The sequence below is a fragment of the Malus sylvestris genome, chromosome 15 (genome assembly GCF_916048215.2).
Source record: "Malus sylvestris chromosome 15, drMalSylv7.2, whole genome shotgun sequence".
NCBI classification, from domain to species: Eukaryota; Viridiplantae; Streptophyta; class Magnoliopsida; order Rosales; family Rosaceae; genus Malus; species Malus sylvestris.
This window is the reverse complement of record NC_062274.1, coordinates 20,211,348-20,233,057: the sequence shown is the minus strand read 5'-3', so window position 1 is coordinate 20,233,057 and position 21,710 is coordinate 20,211,348. Positions and strand designations below refer to the sequence as shown.

At 35.6% G+C, this 21,710-nt stretch overlaps 3 protein-coding genes across 3 annotated transcripts; all 3 read right to left on the bottom strand.

The window, feature by feature from the left end:
- Positions 1–8,117: 8,117 nt before the first annotated feature.
- Positions 8,118–8,858, bottom strand: LOC126601594 (protein SMALL AUXIN UP-REGULATED RNA 12-like). The gene has a single exon (XM_050268321.1). It carries the CDS (start codon positions 8,740–8,742, stop codon positions 8,422–8,424), a length of 321 nt encoding a protein of 106 aa, XP_050124278.1. The 5' UTR covers positions 8,743–8,858; the 3' UTR covers positions 8,118–8,421.
- Positions 8,859–14,518: 5,660 nt separating this feature from the next.
- On the bottom strand, positions 14,519–17,216 carry LOC126605899 (transcription initiation factor TFIID subunit 14b-like). Its single transcript, XM_050273346.1, has 6 exons — positions 16,874–17,216; positions 16,451–16,539; positions 16,142–16,363; positions 15,868–16,055; positions 15,665–15,786; positions 14,519–14,920 (listed from the first exon to the last, which is right to left on the bottom strand). The coding sequence occupies exons 1-6, from the start codon at positions 16,988–16,990 to the stop codon at positions 14,825–14,827; spliced, it is 834 nt and encodes a 277-aa protein (XP_050129303.1). The 5' UTR covers positions 16,991–17,216; the 3' UTR covers positions 14,519–14,824.
- Positions 17,217–18,298: 1,082 nt separating this feature from the next.
- LOC126604615 (uncharacterized) lies at positions 18,299–21,554 on the bottom strand. The gene is made up of 3 exons (XM_050271902.1): positions 21,390–21,554; positions 19,484–20,346; positions 18,299–18,721 (listed from the first exon to the last, which is right to left on the bottom strand). The coding sequence occupies exons 2-3, from the start codon at positions 20,341–20,343 to the stop codon at positions 18,547–18,549; spliced, it is 1,035 nt and encodes a 344-aa protein (XP_050127859.1). The 5' UTR covers positions 20,344–20,346; positions 21,390–21,554; the 3' UTR covers positions 18,299–18,546.
- Positions 21,555–21,710: the final 156 nt, after the last annotated feature.

Below are 21,710 nucleotides of genomic sequence, written 5' to 3'. Positions count from 1 at the left end.
CTTTTTGTGGGATCTTAGTCCTTCTATTCTCAGATGTCATTTTGAACCTCGACTCATTGCATACAGGACATTTATCCAATATTTTATTCTCTTTGTAGAATAAAATACAATTGTTTTTTCAAGCATGAATTTTTTCATAACCCAATCTGAGACCATTCAACACCTTTTGCGCATGTCTATGGTCTTCCGGCAAACAATTGTCCTTTGGAAGCATTCTTTTGAAAACCCCCAAAAAGTAGTTGAAACACTAGTTCAACATACGATACTTTATTTTTATGTGCATTAGTTTCACAATGGCCGTGAGAACCGAGAAGCTCTCGCATCCCGGGTATAACTCTTGGTTGGCAATTTTAATAGTTTTCCATATTGTTCGAACTTTGCATTGTCCATTGCTATAGGCACGTCATTTTTCCCTTCCTGATTGGTGTTTGTTGATGCAAATGGAAAAGCATCATTTATAATATCCATGACTTGTTCATTAGGATCCACAATAGATTCAACATTGCCCACTTTTGTGGTGTTTGAAGACGAAGCATTGTCTAATTGTTCCTCATGATGGTTCTAAGTAATATAGGTCTCCACCATTCTATTCCTTACTAAATGAAATTGAACATTTTCAATTGTCCCTTAACGTGTTGTTACACATTCTACATGGACACCGAATTCTAGTTGCACTTGGGTTGTGTGTACGTGCAAATTCAATAAAATCCTCGATTCCATCCAAGTATTCGTCAACGTATCTATTCGGGTTTTGTATCCACATTTTGTCCATAATTCCTACAACTACAATAATAGTACAACAATCACAACAACTTCATACAAATGATATTGTTACCTTATGCATCAGGTAAGGGCCATATCCCATTTGGGAATGCAATGTTAAGTCACGTAATTTATGGTTACATCAAATTAGATTTTGACGTTGAGGAATTTCGGTAGCATCTCGGTAAATTCTTCAGATGGAAAACATAGATATGAAATACCTATGTGCCACCCAAAGAACATATAGAGATGGCACCGAAATCCCGACAACCGAAACCTAATCCTTCAACCATAAACTACGTGCCATAACTATGCATTTCCAAACTGTCCAAATAATGGGACAATTCAAGAATCAATTGGACCGCAGTCATGTTTTCGCATCCATGCACGAAATCCAACTAATCCTCGAATGGGAAACTAAATTTTACTCAAAAAAAAAAAAAAATAAGTACGAAGTTAATTATAATTAACTTTGTAATCACAACACATATTTGTACGTCACGTACAAATTTAACAACATAATATAAATATAATTTCACAACACAATATAAACATAACAAAATAATTTAATTAATTTTATATTTTTTAAAAATAAAACAAAGAAAATACCTTCTAAATCGTTCTCCACCAATCTCTAATCACACACTATCCCTATAGATAACAAATTTCATGGCTTTAGTATGAATTTACATTAATAATTTTACCCTAACAAAAAAAAAGGCTTACCAGACACACCGAGATAGCTTGATCAACCTGGATGGAGTATTAGATGATGAAATTGAGAGAAAATGGAAGTGACAGATTGGATTGAAGAAAAACGAAAGGGAGGAGTGCAGAGGCTAAATCGGCAATTTTATTGCAGTTCTGCCTTTGCAGCTGAATCCAGATTATAAAGTTAACTTTTGGACGAATGATTTTGCGCGACAAATACAGTGTTCGTTGTGCAAATACACTTTGCGTGACTAATATATCATTTGTCGCTCAAGTCTACATTTTTTTTTGTTTACTTTATAATTTATTAATGTAAACAAGTTGCATGACGAATACTATTTTGGTCGCGCAAAATGCACATTTTTTTTTCCGTTTTCTTTTTATCTAATGTAAATTTTTATTTTAATCTAAATAAAAAACTCAAACCTAATTAAACATTACCAAATTAATTAACAAAACTAATTTATTATCTCAAATACATATTATAATTAATGTAAACATTAATAGTCATCCATATAACATAAATTTATTAATTAAAATCAAATATAAAGTCCTAAAAATCTTATTTCATAAAAAAAAATACAATTCAACTTCAATCATCCTCCTCTGGGGTAGTAGTACCTCACTTATCCCGCAACACATCAAACTTCCACTGCCGGAAATGCTTCTTGAAAAGGTCATCCAGATACTTCCGCTGCATATCATCGGTTTCATCAACATCCCAATGAACCTACATTAATGCCAATAACAATAAATTAGAAATTTAAAAATACTACTTTTTAACAAAAGTAATTATACATTATTTAATACAAACTTACCCATAATTCCCTTAGCATGAACTTCTTCAACTCCTCAGGCATCTTTTTCCAAGACTTAAACTCAGCAAAACATTCCCTCCGCACCAAACACCCAATATCAAACCTAAGTTCGGCATACGCATCAACCCTACTTTTGTCTTCAAAGTAGGGCACTTGCTTGCGTCAGTACCTCTCTACTCGCAATACAACTTTCCTTTTGTGAGAGCCTTCTCCATAATCGGCCATTACCTAATCTTTGAAAATTAGGAATCTGAAATTGTGTTTATATAGCACTCGGAATACTTTGCGCAATGAACCACTTCGTCGCGCAAATTGGTTTATTCGTCGCGCAAAATGCGTCATAAATGCGCACTAAATGGGAGCGTTTGAAGGCATCTAACCATTTCAGTGAAAGTTTACGTGACGATTATGTGGAAATTTTCGTCGCGCAAACATTTGGCGGCAAAATTTTTTTTCCCGCGTTTTCTTGCCCGACGGCAATAAGTATTCATCACATAAATTTATTTATTTATTTTCCTTTCCTGCCATTTTTGCACGACGAGTATGTTTATTTGTCGTGCAAGCTGTTTTTTCTACTAGTGTCTAGAGGGGTTAGTTATGATATTAGCTAGGTTATAGGGGTTTATGTAGTACATTTTACCCAGGCTTGGTTAACTTGTCATTGGACCATGATGAGTGGCACTTTCATTGACTTAAAACTTTTTATTTGTTAAGATTTAGGTATAAATTATTAATCCGAATGCACTTTTTCATTTGTGTGTCCGGATCATTTTTTTATAATTTTATTGTGGATAATAATGTACCGAGACGTTCTTTTCAATTTACGTTGTAATAGTAAGCAAAATGATTTGAAGTGCACGAAAAGGGATTATTTACAAGAACTGAACTGGAAATGGTAAAACTGATTGATATGGATGGCAAAATAGATCAATCAACTTAATAATCAATTAAGGGGAACCTTTGACTATGGTGTTTAGAAAAAGATGATGTGAAACATTATGGCGTCTTTCTTTGATCACAACACTCTCATGTGAGCTTTGTCTCCTTGATTATATAGCACAATGTTAGGTTAGTTACCAATCCCTATCTACCAAAATAAGGTTATATGCCTCTAAACGCAATTAGTTTGGGATTTTGGAGATAAGGAAATGAAAAGGAATTTGCACCGTCCAAATTATTTGCATGCCGTATTATACGATAGCTAGATAGCTATAATCGATCCATCGTTAATGTATTAAGATCGTAATTAGGGTACGTACGTCTAATTAATGATGCAATTGATTAACTGAAGTATGATTAAGAGTCTCCTAACCACCAAGAGCTTCAAAATGGACAATGAGACATACTTTCATGTGCCTCTGAACGTACAAAAACGGAGTCCAATTAAGCATGCGCGTCACAGCTAACCATTAAGCGGATTAGGTTTTATACTAATGTTGGTTGAGTATTTTTTTAATATCTTTTTTTTTTTCATGGCTTTTGAAGAAGATCGAATTTGTGGAGCATGATAGTGGTCTGTGGTTGGCACTTGGGTTAGGATCCATAATAAAAATAGTAGAGATCAACGGATTTGCTTAAGTTAGTGACTTCCACAAATTAGGAAAAGGATCCTCGGATCCTTCTTCTAGGGATCCAAAGGATCCCATAATCTTATCCGTTCATCATACATCGTGCGGTCAGAAATCATTTTAAATTTTAAATTTCAAATTAAATATAAATAGTATCTAATGAAAACTGATCGCACGATATACGATGAACAGATAAGATTACGGGATCCCATGGATCCCTAGGAAAAGGATCTGACGAGGATCATTTTCCCACAAATTATATGAAGTAGGTACTTCAACTTTGTACGTATAATTAATCATGTTGTGTGGGTGTCTCCAACTATCAAATAAGTACAAAGTTTGTATTATTTAGGATCTTTAAAAAGCACTTGAAGTGCTTCCTACAAGAAGCACATAACTAAGTGCTTCTTCTAGGAAGTACTTTAAGTGCTTTTAGAACTCAAAAAGTACTTTCATCAAAAGCACTTAACACTTCAAAACGAGCCCTAAGTGTATGACGAAAAATAATATATAGGTCGTTCTCACCTACAAATGATCCGTACCATTTACACAAACCTTAATTAGTTGGAACCCTAAATTAACTCTAACCAACAACTTCATTCTATCTCCAAAGTGAACCGATGGCTATAGAATTGGGTTTTGTTATGTCTTCTTTCCTGACGATTAACATTTTGCTTAACTTAATGTTTATTAGTTATTAAGTGAACTTCCGTGGGGTTTAAATTAATTCGTTGAATATATACATTTTTCTCCATTGATTTTAGTTTTCTGAGATAACTTTTCGTCTCCTTTAATTTATCCTCTCTATTGGTTTATTTACTGAAAGGTTTGTCCATGGGAGAGATTTTTCAGTGTGGCCGTCACATGAGATGGTACACCATGTGTTCCTATATAAATAGTGAGTTATGTGTGTTAAATGGTTAATAACTTAAAAATTAAAATTTTCCACCACTTGCATAAAAACACATGGTGTACCATCCGTATTCCCGTCACAACTAAAAATTTCTCGTATCGTTTAAAAAGGACTAGAATCATTTAACCTAAAAGATGATTATGTATGTAATCATATTCATGCATAACATGCTTCTCACATTGACAGTGTAATATATGAATTTCAGAGTGTAAAAACCAATCTTGCTACAGTAATAAGAATGTCGCTGTGTTATTAACTATAATTAACCTTAATTACCATTATTATAAAATTGGAAATTGTAAACTTTGAGGATTATAATGTGATCTTATTTTTCTTATATTCCAAATGTTATGTTAACGTTAGTTGTAAACCCTGTTAACTACATTACAAAAGATGAAGATTGGTACAGAGGAAGAGAAAGAATTGGTAGAGAGAAAACAAGAGAGATTGTATTGATTAATTAGAGAAAATGTATACAACTGAACTTAAGGAAATGATAGCTATACAATCCTTTATATAGCCATATATCCCAATTACAATAATACTCTTCTAACTATATTAACAAACTTAACCACTAGAATAATGCCATGTGGCATTTCTGTTAATACTCCCCCCTCAAACTGAACTTGGTGTAGCCAAGTGAAGTTTGAACCAGTTAGAGCTCTGAAACTGATCTAGAACTGCATGACGTTTTGAATGCATGACAAAGGTTGTGGTGAAGCCTGGGATTTGGTAGGAGGACCATGTGACTGAGGAAACCACTTCTTGAAAGCCATACAAGCATGCTTTTATCATTGAGAGCTCAATTGATCAACCCATGAGGCTCGCTGAAATGTATGTTGCTGCTGAAAAATGCTCTGCACAATACAGTTTCTAATCCTAATCTGTTGAAGTCTTCGTCATCTACAGAGGAGTTTGAGCCAAAAAAAAAAAAAATTTGAACTAACTAAATTGTACAGAGACTGGCACCAAATCAATTAAGGAGACTGACACTCCAAGAAACCAAATCAATCAAGGAAAATGACACTCCTGATAGCTTACTAAATCTTCCCAAATACTAACACCAAAATTAACCAAGGAGAATGACACTCCATACTCGCAGAAATAATGACACTTCCTGCCTTTGCATTTACAAATCGCAATCTTTAACTAAGAAACTCAAATCCTAGAGAATAACACTCCAAGATATACACAGAAAGAATGACACTTTCTGATATCAACACATAAAAATTCTTAACCAAAACTCCCAAACACTACAGAATCATTAGCAGAGACGAATTCACCTGATTTTCAGCATGAACTTCCCCAAATCTTCAAATTGTGCAATTTCAGACAAACAATCCACGTTTCAGACGTTCGAACTTCCAACTTGAGCACCAAACAAGTCAGCGGAAAACATCTTCAGGATCAGAAATGGAGAAAAACCAATTGACAACTCTTTGATTCCAACAACGCCACCAAAGTTTTTTTTTTAGCTTAACTTGAAGTTCTTCCCACGAATATCGAGGTAGTAGTTCATGCCCCGACATTTCTTCAGACTTAGGCTCTCAAGAAACCTACATTGTGCTAACAAAGTTTCTTGAACTAAAACCGACAGCTTAATCCAACCCAATGATAAGTGCTATAGTAGACCAAAATTCAAAAACAAAGATGCATTAAAATTGCAAGAAAACAGAGCCAGGGACTCAAGTTCTCGTTGAGCATACACATCCAAAGGCAAATCAAAATAGGCATGGGTTCCATACCCGGCGTCGTCCCACCAAAATTTGCAGATCCTTCATATGAAAATTCTGAGCTGGGCATTTCAACAAACACATGGACTGCACCCCTGTCTGAGCAAGACCGCAACCCTGTCCATTGCCATTTTCAAGAACCAAGAAGCAACCCAAACTCAAAACCCTGAAAAACTGAAACTCTTTTCCATAATCTCTTAATTAAACCTAGAAATCTTGCACTTGGAATTAAACCCCATAAATCCTTTGATCCCGAAATTGCTATCTTCCATTGAAACCCAATCTGACATCAAAAGATCGGTCTCTGAGGATTCAACCCACACTAAGAATCAGATTCAAGAAAACCCGAAAGATTGTTCTCTGGGATTTCTAGGGTTTCTTTCGAGGAGACATCCGAGCCGTTCGAGGGAGGATCTGAGAACCCAATCGAATGGCATCGCAGGGGCAGGGAGCGATGGACGGGGAAACAGGTTCAGCTCTCGGAGTTGGAGATCAAGCGACTCTATGTCGCTTCCAGGGAAATCTTTCTCTAGCAGCCCAATTTGCTCGAACTCGAAGCCTCAGTGAAAATTTGCGGTGAAACCCAGATGAAAATTTGAGATTGTTGATTCCTGTTCTCCATGAAAATGCTTGGATCTTTTCATAGCAGAAAAATCCCAAAACTAAACACAAAACCCTCGGAAGAAAAATCCAATGACCAAAAAAAAATATAAGAACTAAGAATACGGAAGCATAAACAATCAAATACGCGGCAACGAAAGAAAGTAAAGAAGAAAAATAGAAGAGGAATTGACCACCAAGATCCATGGCGTGAGCCTTGGTGGCTCTGATACCATGTTAAATACATTGCAAAAGATGAAGATTGGTACAGAGGAAGAGAAAGAATTGGTAGAGAGAAAACAAGAGATATTGTATTGATTGATTAGAGAAAATGTATACAACTAAACTTAAAGAAATGATAGTTATACAATCCGTTATATAGCCATATATCCCAATTACAATAATACTCTTCTAACTATATTAACAAACTTAACCACTAGAATAATGACATGTGACATTTCTGTTAATAAACCCATTAAATGTGAAGGTAGAGAGTCACAAATGAATAATGACGATGGATAATTTCAAGACATCCACTAAGAATAACTTACTATATTGTAACAAGACTGTCGCCCGTCGCGTATTCGTTTGCAAAAGATTCTACCCGCTACTCGGTAAAAATTATAATTCAAGGTGGCCCTCACAGCTCGTCGGGCTTGTCTGGAAGTCAGATTGACGTTTTGGTTTCTTCAAAACTCATAGTTATTGTTGCAGGTTTTTTTTTTTATTTCATTATTTAATGGTAGACTCGTGTTACAATTTCTTTGTTAAGCCAATTCGTATGTGGCTAGTGAGTCTGGGAGACTTGCTTTTTGAGCGAGTCTCCTTAGCATTTCTCGTGAAGGATATCAGTCAACTTTTCATAGTGTTTATTGCATGAACTCCAACTTTTCATACTAATGCAAGATAATTAAGGTGTCTAAACCTAAAGATAGAAGTCAAAACGAGACAGAATAGATTGAGAGAGAGAGAGAGAGAGAGAGAGAGAGAGAGAGAGAGAAAGAGAGAGAGAGATTAAAAAGGGAGATTTAGAGCTCCCCTTGAAGTCATTCATTAAATGTCTCACTGAAGAATAACTCCTTACATATGATCATAAGCATCATCAATATACAATCACTAACGTTAATAAATCACTGTCAATTAGAGCCACCAAGTTTCGACGACATATACATCAATTTATATTACAAATTAATCAAGGTTTGCAGAAAGCGTGAAAAAAGAATGACGCAGCTAGCAATAAGCTTCATTTCATTCTGCAGAAACCCAAAAAAGAAAAACCCTTCCTTTTCTTTATCACCCAGACGACGATCAAGAAATCAATATATTTGGTAGATTAGAGAGCGAAAAACGACTTCTTCGCAAGGAATAGTTAAACCCATGTCGTGGTTAAATCCAAACTCCTCCTCAGCTCTTTGGAGAAGAGTTTGGAACTCTGGATGCCCCAGCCATGAAATTGGGATAATATATCTGCTTCTGTTTTCACCGACATACACTGCAAAATGCCCCTTTGGCACATCGTCCGGAAGACCACCTTCATTGTTGTACACATTTTTCTTCCCAAAGCTTGAGCATCTCTTCAGAATTTGCTTTAAAGCTGCTGTTTGAGGTAGCTTGTTTGATTTTTTGCTGATAGCCATTGTTGTGTTTGTGTAAAAGGTTTGAATAGTATTGTGTAATGGGTTGAGGGTATAGAGAGAGAGAGATGAGAGATGAGGGGAAGTGTGTAAGATGATTTGATGGGGGAGATTGGAGGGCTGGGGAGGTATTTAAATGAGGAGGGAGTGAATTAAGGAACTGGTTTTGTGAGCAAACAAGGCCATGTGATATGTGGGGGCAAAGAACAACTCACAAGTCAATTAGGGAAAACAGTGTTCAAGAGGCATGCATAGCAACCCCATTGGGGCGGCTTGGCCTACCCTTGCTTCCCTCGAAATGTACACCATGGGAACCCTTTCTCTATCTCTATGTACTAGTTTAGTATCTACTTGTGGAGCAAAAAATAATCACAAGGCGACACGTGAATTTTTAGATAAAAGAGAATAAAAATACCCTTGAGGTACAACGAGATTCCTACACACGAGCAGCGGGCAATCATCCTTCAACCAAATCAAAAGTGCCCAAAATAGGTAACAAATTTAAAGTTATTTCATTCATCCTCATCCTATATTTTCCACAAGGTAATTATTTCATAACCTTCAAAACATCCCATATAAATTACATAACCCCCAAAATATTTATTCTAAAAATATGTTGATTAACCAATTAATGGATTAATTGCCTAATTAATCCATTAAATCGCACATTAAACCATAAGTTACACCCTATCCCTATAAATAGGCTCCCATTTTCACCAAAAAATAAATCCAACACACTTGGGAAATTCCCAATACTCTCCAAACACTTTTCTCTCTAAATTCTAATTTTGGCATCTGAGGTTCTTCGGCCAAAACCCCCTATTCATCGTGGTGCGTGAGGCTCTTGGACTTAACCTTAAGGTGTTAATTGTTTTGTAGGTGCAATTTTGTCCAAGATCAAGGAAGAAGAAATTTGCATCCACACTACTCATACGAGTATTCTGTTACTCCTAATAATGTTTAAAATATGTTTGATAATCGTTTTGTTTTTTGTGTTGTTTGTCTTTCTAATTCAGAATTCAAATGGCATAAAGATAAAAGGAAGAAAGAAGATCGAAAGACAGAGAGGAAAGCAATAAATCACAATGGAATTTTACTTAAGTGAAAACTAAAAAAATATATGATTTTCCTTTTCAGGTTTTTATTTTGTACATATTGACAAGCATTAACTTGTGAGTGGTTAATTTATAATGAATTAGATTGGTCTAGCTCAATAGGATGGTTAATAAGTTTATAATAGCCAGATATAGTGCTTGGTAACTTGAATTTTTCTGTAACTTTCATTTGTAACTTTGAGACATTCATTGTATTCAATATACAAGAGATTTCATTTCTCTTTTGTTCTTCGTTTTCTCTTCGATTCTCAAATCTTTCAATGCAGTTAAAAGTATACATTCTCTGTATTTTTCATCCTCCCACCCTTTTCTATTCTTTCTCCCTCTCCTTTCTACCATATGTTCTCTCCGTATTACAAAAACTAAAGTGATATGTTCTCTCCGTATTACAAAAACTAAAGTGATTATAAAATGGTTATTAATTATTAACTAGAGGTTGAGGTCCCCTTTTAGAGAAATAGTTTGATCAGATGTTCAAATAGTTTTATTCATGCTGTATATATGAGCTTTGGAAAATTCGAGAATGTGTTTGTTCGAAGTTTACTATCATGAACAGTGGATTGGCCAAAGAAAAATCTGTAATGTTTTTCTTGATGGAAGGATCTGTCACACTCAACTCTCTTGTATTCCTCTCAACCTTAACGGAACATATTCTTTCAATTAGGTTTCGTTTCATAGTCACTAACGCAGACAAGAATGTTATTTTATATATAGTAAAAGTTATTGGATGTTTCAAACTTTTATAATGTAAATATAGCATATACAGTAGATAAAATTGGAGTTGCATAATACATGCTTCCGTAACCTTCTTTTTATAAATACAAACGATATTGGCAGAAAGAAAATTCAGACCTAGTATGACCCCTTTGCTCTTAATTACTGAGCTATGACCCTTTGCTCTTAATTATTTAGCTATGATCCCTTTCCTCTACAAACTTGACAATTTTGTGTTCCATCCATTATAAATTAATCCTGAACTAAAACAGAATAACAAGAATGGATAATATGTAAGACAAATTTGCAAAAAAGACATAAAGAATAATGATTGAAGGAATTTTGGAACGAAAAATTATGGACGCCCCTCCAATTAAAGAGTAAGAAGTTAGCAACTGATGATGATTGGATATTGATGGTATTTATTGGAGTGCATAATCATAGATCAGCAAAGCATTTGGAGGAGATCATTCATTGCTATAGATTATCAGCAGATCAGACTCCGTTGTTGGAGAAATATCATTTCAATTTTTTTAGGAATTATAATGTGTGGGAAAATAGCATACTAGAAGCTATTTTAAGAATAATAATGGGTCAAGAAATGACATTTCAATCTTTTAAATTTTATAGTAAATGAAATTATAATTTAAATGAAAAAATAAGACACTGAATGGATCTAACAACTCTCTATTATAGTAAACTATTTTGCATGTCGCACCAAAAAGGTAAAGAAATTGCGATGTCCTTTATTTGGTAAACTTTTTGGGTACATCCAATTCTTGGTCAAAAAATAAAGTGACTGCATTTGTTTAATAGATGATGGGCATCCATGGTGCATACTGCATAACAAATTTGTTTGATGAATGTTTGAAGGAGGATTGAATATGCAGCCTCTTTTAGTTTTAAGGAAAGAAATACAACTAGACTAATATATATATGCAAATACGTCAGTCTTCTTCTAAACCATACAATCCAAAAATTTAAGCATGTCTTTCTTTAACAACTTTCATTTTGTGCTTTACGAATACAAAAACAATTAAAAAAAATTACGGAAATAAGATTTGTAAAGATGTAAAAAGTAACTAAATAGTTAACTCGATTAATAATTATCAACTATTAATCAAATACAGACGCTAAAGTTGAAAGTTGATACAACTCTTAACCTAAATTAGTAACTTGGTGACTATTAAGAATAAAGGCAAAATCTTCGTTTTTAAGTGCAGTAGAACCCAGCTAACTGAAAAACAATATTAAATCTTTCAAGAACAAGGGATCAAAAGATCTTTTGGTTGGCAAGTGAAATATAATTCTTTTTTCCAAAAGGTGGTCCAATCCAAATAATGGTGTGGATTTACCTTTTTCTTCTTCGGTACCAAGCAAAGTAATCACGCGTATATGCAATTACTCCATTGGATACAAAGCCATAAGATAAAAAGGTGGTGTTAGGTTTAAAGTTTAAACAGGTTGGGTACATGTTATTCTCCGTATCAAATGTTTGAGAACATAAAAAGCCTGAGTTTAGTTCATCTCATACTTATATTCTTTACCACCAAATCAATATTCTACTTCAATTTCTCGTCCTTGAACGGTCTACAAATGGATGTTTATATATTATCGTTTAATAACAAATTGCGTCCACATGTGAGTGGAATTGTTAGAAGCCTTTTGTTTAAGACTCAATAGTGTGGTATAAGAAATGATAATTCCTAACTAAATTTGTAAAGATTTGAGTATCATCAAAATATAACCTCATATTCCTACGGCACAGGACGAGTGCTACAATGATTCAGAAATATGTTAGGATCTCGTCGATCTCAATAGGGGACCAAATGAACACACATTTGTCTCACCGTTTTTTCTATGCTTGTCATGTACACAAAGCAACAGAAAAAGCAACATACCAAACTCCCATGCCCAACAGAAAAAGCCCAGTTGCCCTAAGCCTCCAAAACGGGGGGCAAACTTCTCTCAGTCACATCTTTTGGGGTTGCTTGCCGCCTTGTGGTACTGAAACTCATTGACAACCATAAATTTTTATAAACAAAAATTAAAAAATTAAAATTCGTATAAAATTATCAAACTTTGCAGATGAATTCATTTACACACACACACATATATGTATATACAGAGATAATTTGTAGGTGCACATGTTCAACTTGAGTTCCAAATGCGCAACGAGTTCTGGAAATGTCTCACCATTTAAGACTGCCCATGTTTATCTTTTTGATAAAACCAAAAGCCAAAAACCTGACTATGCAAATACAAAGATGTATGCAGAAGGAGCTGCTGGTAAGTTAAAGACACATGTTCCTAATAAAATGAGCACCAGTTGTTACGGTACTAGTCTCTCTCTCCCTCTGTCTCTCTGACTCACTTTTGAGAGAATTTAATTAACCCATGTTCTAAGGCTCAAAAATTCAGCCGGCATGACAATCTGTCTTCCTTTCTTCAATTTGTTTCTTTGTATTCTTTCACATTCCAAATGATTACCCTAAATTCCTATATACAAACAAACAAGGACACAATGTTTCATATCCATGCAGGTTGTATGAGAATATGTATGCGGAGTGGTAAGTTTGGACACGACGAGATAACCAGACTAAAAAATGACATGAAATGAACGGTTCATACCATAATATGTTTGTATCATAATCGTGTCAACCTGTGTAGCACAATTAATAGACAATTCATGTTTCAAGTCAATCTGCATGTCCCGGAAGTGACATGCTATAACACTTTCACAAAGTCATGTAATCTGTATATGATTCACATAACCGAAGATCACAAGATAAGACATTTCCATTGAGGGATGAGACTATAAGCTTAACTCTTTTCTTTGATGAAAATATTATAATTTATGGATAATTTTGTACTTACGAACAATAAACGGATCATTGTCAATCGTGTAGTACCTTTAATAATCGTGTCATGTTCGGATTGACTCTAATCATGCTTGTACGGAATACGTGTTAACAAGAACCCAACCCATGAACGCAAATGGCCGCCCTTGCTGGTACTACATGCTAACACTCTAACCAATTAAAAGTCGGTATATGATGTATTGACAGGAAAATTTGTCATACGAACACCAATTATGCTGGTCCAGCAGTTTTGACTGTATTCATACGACAAACGTCTTCGTATGAAAGAATTTTCCCTATCAATATATCATATACCAGTTTGGTGTTATAAATTCACTATGGCAAAAGCCAATGAACCAAAGAGTTCCTCCAATACCGAAGAACCGAGTCACATATGCGGTTAACCAAGTTGTGGTAAGGTGGTGCCAATGTCTACATATGCGGCTACCCATGTTGTGGATATGAATATGGGTAGAGAGTTCAGAATTGAATACTGGAGGCACCACAGACCATATCATCTTAGCTGAAGGCGCGACCATGATTGCCAATCCACAGAGAGAGAGAGAGAGAGAGAGAGAGAGAGAGAGAGAGAGAGAGAGAGAGAGAGAGAGAGAGAGAGAGAGACCTCGTGTTACAGTATATGTTCAAAACCTAACAATTTATGGTCATGCGAATGCCATGTTTAAAGAACCTGACGTGAGAGGAAAACAACACAGAAACTGAACATTGCATTGCAAATCACTGTATCGAAAGTCAGAATTCTCTGCATTTGAATTCAGAGTTCCACTCGAACACTTGATTAATCCGATTACATTCATTGTCGCTGAATAAGCAGAAGTTAATGAACAGATTAAAGCTGCTTGAAATGACTATAATGTTTGATGCAACAGTAACTAAAATGTGTGAAATGACTGGAAGCGGTTCGAATCATGTATTCAACTTGTAGCTGAGAGCTGAAATTGAACCTCTTGCGTTCAGTGACAGTAAACTCGGCTTGTAAGACTGAAAACCATCAAAATTACTACGACAAAATGAGCAAAGAAACCGAGTGGCTTATGATAGTTCCGTCATACTCACAAAGAAACCGAGTGGCTTATGATAGTTCACGTCATACTCACAAATCGACCAATCAAAATATACATGTAACTTCAACATATGCATAAGTTCATTCATACATATTTTACATTCATGTGTTCGTGCACGCAAACTTCTAATTCGTGTTCAGTGATATGCTCCTTTGTTGTTCCTCTACTAACCTTCAGTTAGCTCTAAAGGAGAGATTTAAAAAACATGGAGTTTACCGTAACTGTGGATACACATGTTTACATCAATAACCATTCATTGATCTTCCGTGATTTACACCGACGAGGAAACTTCAAGGATGACCTAGCATGATCATGCATATTCGTATCCCGACGGTGGTTTTGACAGTTGGGGCGGCCCATCCAACATACTCAGTTTTCTTCTCACACTGACAATGTGGGCTTGGACCTATCAAGTTGAAGGCAATGTAAACATGTTATTCTCCCAAAAATCCCAATATAGAAATCTGCAGTCAGACCATTCAAACAGGCACAAAAGGAAGAGCAAAACGAGCAACGACTCAGTACTTTGAACTAGGCATATGCCTACACGTGAAACCAGGCCCATAAAATAAAAGTTACAAGATGAAACTCATCATATGCTTTCTGTTTAGTGAAAAACACAGGACACTCAACTATAACCCGGTATTAGACTTGACCAAAAGTAAGAAGAAAGAGGAATACAAGTTGCAAGAATTGATAAGGGCAACAGTACATGCAAAGGGTCATAGCTACAAGTGAAACCCGAGATGATTAAAAATGCATTCAAGATAGTGTGGGACATGTAAGACATCCAGCAATAACGACTCAGACTTGAAAACAATGGACAGACCTAGAGAGGATATACATACACTATAAGGGAAGAGAAACAGATCATCATAACCACCTCAACAGAAGCTAATAAAAGAACATAATCTCTAGTAATCTTAGACAGCAGTACCCTAAACATGACCACAATTAACATGATCATATAAGCTAAAAAAGAAAGGCCAGTATTTCCATTCTTATTAGGTTGGGAGAGTGAGGAAAAAGAAATTGTATACTAGTTCCAAAGTATTAGCATTTTACAACTAGACGAATAGAATAAAACTAAAAGAGCATTGACCACATTGACTAGTAAAAATTGAAAGAGAACATAGGTACTAATTCTAACCTCTTGACGAGCCGCTGCAAGTTTTAAGAGCTCATCTGCCTCAGAAAAATTCAAGAACCACTGACTAAGGGGATGATCTTTTGTGTCCCCCCGTTCCTTGTCATTCTTCTGATCAATTGACACTGAAAAAATCCACATAAACATTTTAAATCAAAGGATTATAAGAAGCAAAGGTTCAAAATCCATCAAAGCTATAAATTTACCAGGATTAGGCAAGTTAAAACCAGCAGGTAAACGGGGTACTACTACAGCTGGATGGTTCTGCACACGAGCAAAACAAGCCTCTAAAGGATCAGGGAAAACTATTTCATTGTAAGACTCCACAACAACAGGTTTCTTGGTTGACTGGGGCCCAGATTCATCTTCAGTATATAACTTCAAATGGTGATACCTGCATGATATGAGCTCTGGTAATTACTGATCTGTCTTGTGGATGTTTTCAAGTAGATGAAATCAATATCAGAATACGCAACTCACAAGTCTAACTGTCTCTCACAGACATCATTGTGGAAGAACAGACTGATGGCAATTTCAAATTCACCCCAACCACATTCCGTTAACTCAAATGGGGGCGAATCAATCACTCTCATAGGGTTATTGAAACTAGGATGCAACTGAAATATAACTCGCTTTACCACCACACCAAGGTCCTCATTTGTTGCCCCACGAACATAAACAGTCCACTTATGGGACTGAGACCTAATAAACAGAAAACATATGCGGAAATTATTCAAAGATACAAAAAGGCATAAACGGAAATTGTTCAAAGACCCAATTAATACTTACTCACTGGCCTTCCTACCGAGGTAGAATGCAACTGTCCCGTATACTATCGGCACACAGATATCAACATCCTTAAGTCTCTTGTTTGTGCTCTATGACAACCGAAACGAAAAATCATCATACATGTTATGGTATTACGTCTAAAATGAAAAGTAAATGGCATTCAAATATACGGAACCAACAAATGCATATCTCTTTCGATTCTTCCCCTTGCTTCCTCAAAGTCAATGAACTAAAAAATCTACTAGTTCCAGAAATATTATCAAAAGACTACAAATTTGCAACGAAAAAAGAAGAAAAACTCAAAATTTCCAGCCTCTAAGTTGTGATTCACTAGAAACCCACTACATTATTGAGCTAATTTACAAATTTAAAAGAAAAAATTAGAACCCAAATTTTAAGACGAACAGCGGAAAAATGCACTACCTTCTTGTCGCCATCTTCTGCAGGCTTTGAAGTTCGGACTGGCTGCGACAGTTGGGCAGAGCTGCCACCCTCCTCCGGCTGAGGCGGTTCAGATTCACCTGCTTTTCTCACTGACATTGTGAGTAAATGTCAAGGTTTTCGTGTTTTCAGTTTAAACAAAGGAATCGAAACAAGTAGTTCGACGAGAAAAGCACGAAAGGGTTTTTCAATTGGGAATATTTGCCATCTGGTATTGCTATTCCCTTGGAGAAATTAGGTTTCAGAAAGGGCAAATTGGAGGAGTAAAGAGGGGTTAGGGTTTCAGTTCGTTTGCCTTTGTTATTTTCAGCGGGATTTCCAAGTTTTCCTTTTGTTTTTTCCGAGGGAAAAAACACAAATTATTTTTTTATAAAATTCTTTATTTAAAAAAAAATATGTTACCACTTATTACATCAGTCAAATGATTTCATTTTTAAATGAGAAGTCTTAACTTTGATTCTGGCCAAATGTAAATTTGAACCAAATTATGGCTGGATCACCCCCTCTCTTACTAAGATAATATCGTTTATTAAAAAAAAATGTTAAGAACGAATTCCACATTTACCAGAGGGGTAACTTTGAATAGCCATAGATTATTAGATTACACTATATTGTGAATTAATTTTACTTTGTAACCCTTATTTTTTTCAAAATGAAAGTTGAAAACTCGTATTTTAAGTAGTAAGTCTTGTGTTTTAAAATAAATGAAAACTGATAGACAAATTTTGTTGACTCACGGGAATAGCTTTAAAAAAAATGTAAATAATTAACAAACGAGTTTTGATTTTTTGAAAAAAAAAATTAAAAACAAAATAGCTGTTGTACCGTCCCTTATTATTTTTCAAGGTATCCTACAAAAGGATAAAAACCCAACGGTCCCATACAAGAAAGAAAGTCAAGGTAACACGAATCTTCGCTAGATCCTCTTTGTGAGGATTTTGAGAATCCGTGAATCGTGTTCGTTCATCGTACATCGTATGATTAAAAATTATTTTAAATATTTTTATTTAAAATTAAACACAAATAATACTTGACAAAAACTAACTGCACAATGTACGATAAACGGACACGATTCATGAATTGTCAGGATCTTCACCAAAAAGATTCCTGAGAGGATCCTGTTGCAAGGTAACACTATCATGTGAAATATAAAACTTTGTAAAAAAATAAAATGCATGGCGATGCATGATAATTTTAGGAAATTGTGCAAGTCTTTCTGTGGTACCTGTTTAGAAGCAAATACAAATGCTGAGAATAAAAGAGCCGATTCAACTTCCCGTTTAGCCTATAGATTATAGATTAAATCACCATGCTTGATATAAAACATTTCTAGTTAGAATGTGGCCGGAGTTCAGACAAAGTGCAGATCATTCACCAATAACATTCCAATGAAACCTATACAGCAAGTGATTAACAATGAGACTGTATTCCAATCAATGTATGATGTTCTGGGTACGGTCCAACAACAGCGTAAATGCAGAACTAGACAATGAGTTCAAGGGGCTCTTCACAATGTTACAATTGAAAGAACGAGTCTCGGACAGAGATTGCAATCCAGAGTCGCTCACTCCTGCATGCCTCTCTGGTACGTTGATAGGTGGAACTGATCCGAACTGTGTTGCAAAGCAAGCCACTGGCAAGCGAGCGTCAGCAAATTAGATGTTCGAGGCACTCAAAGCCATCACCTTGCATTGTTCATTCATGGCCAGAAGTTGGGCCTCTTTCTTGTCAAGAAGAGCGCTCAGCTTCACATTTTCTTCCATAAGTTTCTGGACTTCCGTCTCTTTCTGGATTTTCTCACCCTCTAACTGTGTTGTTTTCGCAACTAGCCTGTTTCAAAGCAACATCAAATGATAAAGCACCAAACATTTCTACCTAGAGTTGATGGTTGCAGAAAAGGGCCGAGATCAAATTGCTACAGAGGAATAACCCATATTACAACGATTGTTAAAAAACGTAAGAACTTGTGCACACACGAAAACACATACATATGCCTGCGCATGCACATATGTAGAAGACTGACACGTTCATGTTTCTATGGGAATAATGACAAAGATTATCTCTATTTTTTTTTTTTTACTGAGAAGAAGATTCTCATAAAAATGGAAAAAGAAATTCAAATAGATATGTTTAAAAACATCATTTAGCATTATAAATACTTCAAATACATTTTTTCTGTAATATTCTATGTGCCTTGGCCATGTAAATGAAACTAAACAAAGAAAAAGCCCAACACTTTCTTAACTAAAGGATATAAGAGTACCAACGTAAAAATCTTTTTCTATTGACTAAGTTCCGATTTCAAGAGAGTGGCCAATTGTTTTAAAGAAAAAAATCAGCACCTCAATTGATCAAACCAAGAAGTTCTACTTACCATGTTCATGTTTGATGTCACTTGCCATGACACAAGCAATACAGTGCCCAGCAAAGCACTCAATCCATGATAATGGGGCACTCAATCCATGATAATTTGTGGGACAAACAAGAGAAAAACAAGGATAGCAAAGAATATGGCATAACCAGCTAAATGATAGAAGTGGAAGCACTCGAGATGAATGAATATATATTGAATGCAGAAGTAAACATACTCACCGCTCAAACAGTCTCTCTATAGTTTGAAACTGTTTCTCAGATGAAAGCAGAGTTTCTCGTACAGTTATAAGACTGCTAACATATGATTTCAGAGACTCAAAGTCCCGCTTGACACGGCAAAGCTCCTGTTCATTTTCTGCAGCTCGTAGCCTCTGCCTAGTAGTTTCTTCAACCAAATCCTCAACTCTCTGCCGCATTTCATTTAAAATACCATTTGTACCTAGTGCAAAGTGTTCCATCTCCTCTAGCTTCACAGACATGTTCTCAATTTGAACCGACTTTTTTTTAATTTCTTCCTGACCAAAAGTCACCTTCTCCTTCTCAATTGCAGTTTCAGATTCTGCCACTAAAACTCTCTTCACAAGAGCTTCCATTACATCCGTAACCATCTGAACAGATTTAAGTAGTTCACCAATATAAGCCGCATCTTGTTCATCCAGAGGACCATGCTGGTTGCTAATCCCAACCCAAGTGTCTTCATCTGGACTATCAAAGGAAGTAAGATCAACATTCCTAGACCAACCAGACAATGGTGTACCATTTTTATCAACAAGGCCCACCCCTTCTAATTGTTTGATGCCGCATGATGTATGTGCTAAATGAGGAACAGCCATTACTCTTGATTTTGATTTCAAGTATGTTAACACCGTTGCAGTAGTTTTAACTCTCCGCCAAAGAATCTCCAGTTCCTTTTTGGAATCTACCTTCGACCCCTCTATACAAAGCTTTACCTCCATAAGCTTTGTTTGTAATACATCTACTTGGGATTGGCGATGTTCTATCTCCTGCTTCCACGGTTCATGTGTTTGACCCAGCTGAGACTTCAAGGTTGACAAGTCAGCATCTTCCTCTGCTGCCATCCCCTGTTCAAAGTTGCGAAAATGAAATCTTTGAAATTTAATACGACAATGACTATTGACCCTTCAAAGGAATAACATATTATGAAGCTTAAATAAAGTTATAAGCAGAAAACAAGGTTTCTAGTAACTCAAATAGGCTTGATAGCATAAAAATATATACGAAGTTTCCATCTTGGGTTATTTGGCATAGTTCTCTTGTAAATGCAGTTGAAATACACCCAAATCAAAATAAATATAAGGTTAATCATATTAAACACATTCACCACTCCAAACTATTCAATCACGGAAAAAGGCTTAAATCCAAGCTGCATATGCTAGCACTAAAGAACTGGGATATTCGGCATGATGTGGTCATTGTAAGGTCCAAGCAATGTAGGTTATACACTCTAGTACAAAGAACCTAATAGGTTACTTAAACGAAACTTAGTCGAATGGAGCCAAATCTACGCCTCGAGAAAAAAATATTAACACGCGTAAGAAATGTTTTAGTTCACCAATAGCGGAACAAATGGGTGATCATCGCCCAAGTACTTTTAGGTATTTCCCTGAAAAGCTACACAATCACTCATACATGCAATCAGATAACCAAACAACAACAGGCCAGCAACGCAAATGCATCCCTCAACTACAACTCGATAGCATTACGCAGAAGAAATCTAGACGACAGACAGATTAAAGAAGATCCAAAATACGAATCATAAATCTAAGTATATTTCAAGTTCAAAAATTCTGAGAAATGGAAGTGAAAATTAAAAAAATATATTTATATTTGCACAGAAACTTAAATCAAGCTTAACCCTAATTATCATATTTCGAAACTAATTCTGTAAACTTTTGCTCTACAGCTCATCAAACTAATCGCATACAATCACAATCCGATCTTAACAAAAAACCTAAACTTCGAACAAATTTACATAGCAAACTGAGAAAGGCGCGTAATCTCCAAAAATAAAACGAAAATCTAGCATCGGACGCACCAAAGAGAAGGAAACCATGAACGATTAAAGCAAAATTCAAACCGTTGAGAGAGAGAGATGAGAAGGGACCTTCGGAATCGAGGAAACGAAAAGGAATTCCGACGAAGGTTGGAGTGGAGGAGGAGCAGATGGGTGGGTGGTGGGTGCCGTCTTCCTTCGTTTTCGTCCAGCACACCGGTTTTTTTCTGTCTGCCCCTTTCTTTTTCTGTTTTCAAATAAACAAAATATAAACGGGAAAATTTGATGAAAAATGTCTATTCACATACCCTCTACATTTTTTTAAGTTATCATATGAATTAAAATTTTCAGCAGTTTGGCATACCAATTTTTTATTAATTTATTATCTCATCTTAATTTCGTTAAGGTATCCATCTAAAATAAGTCATGGGA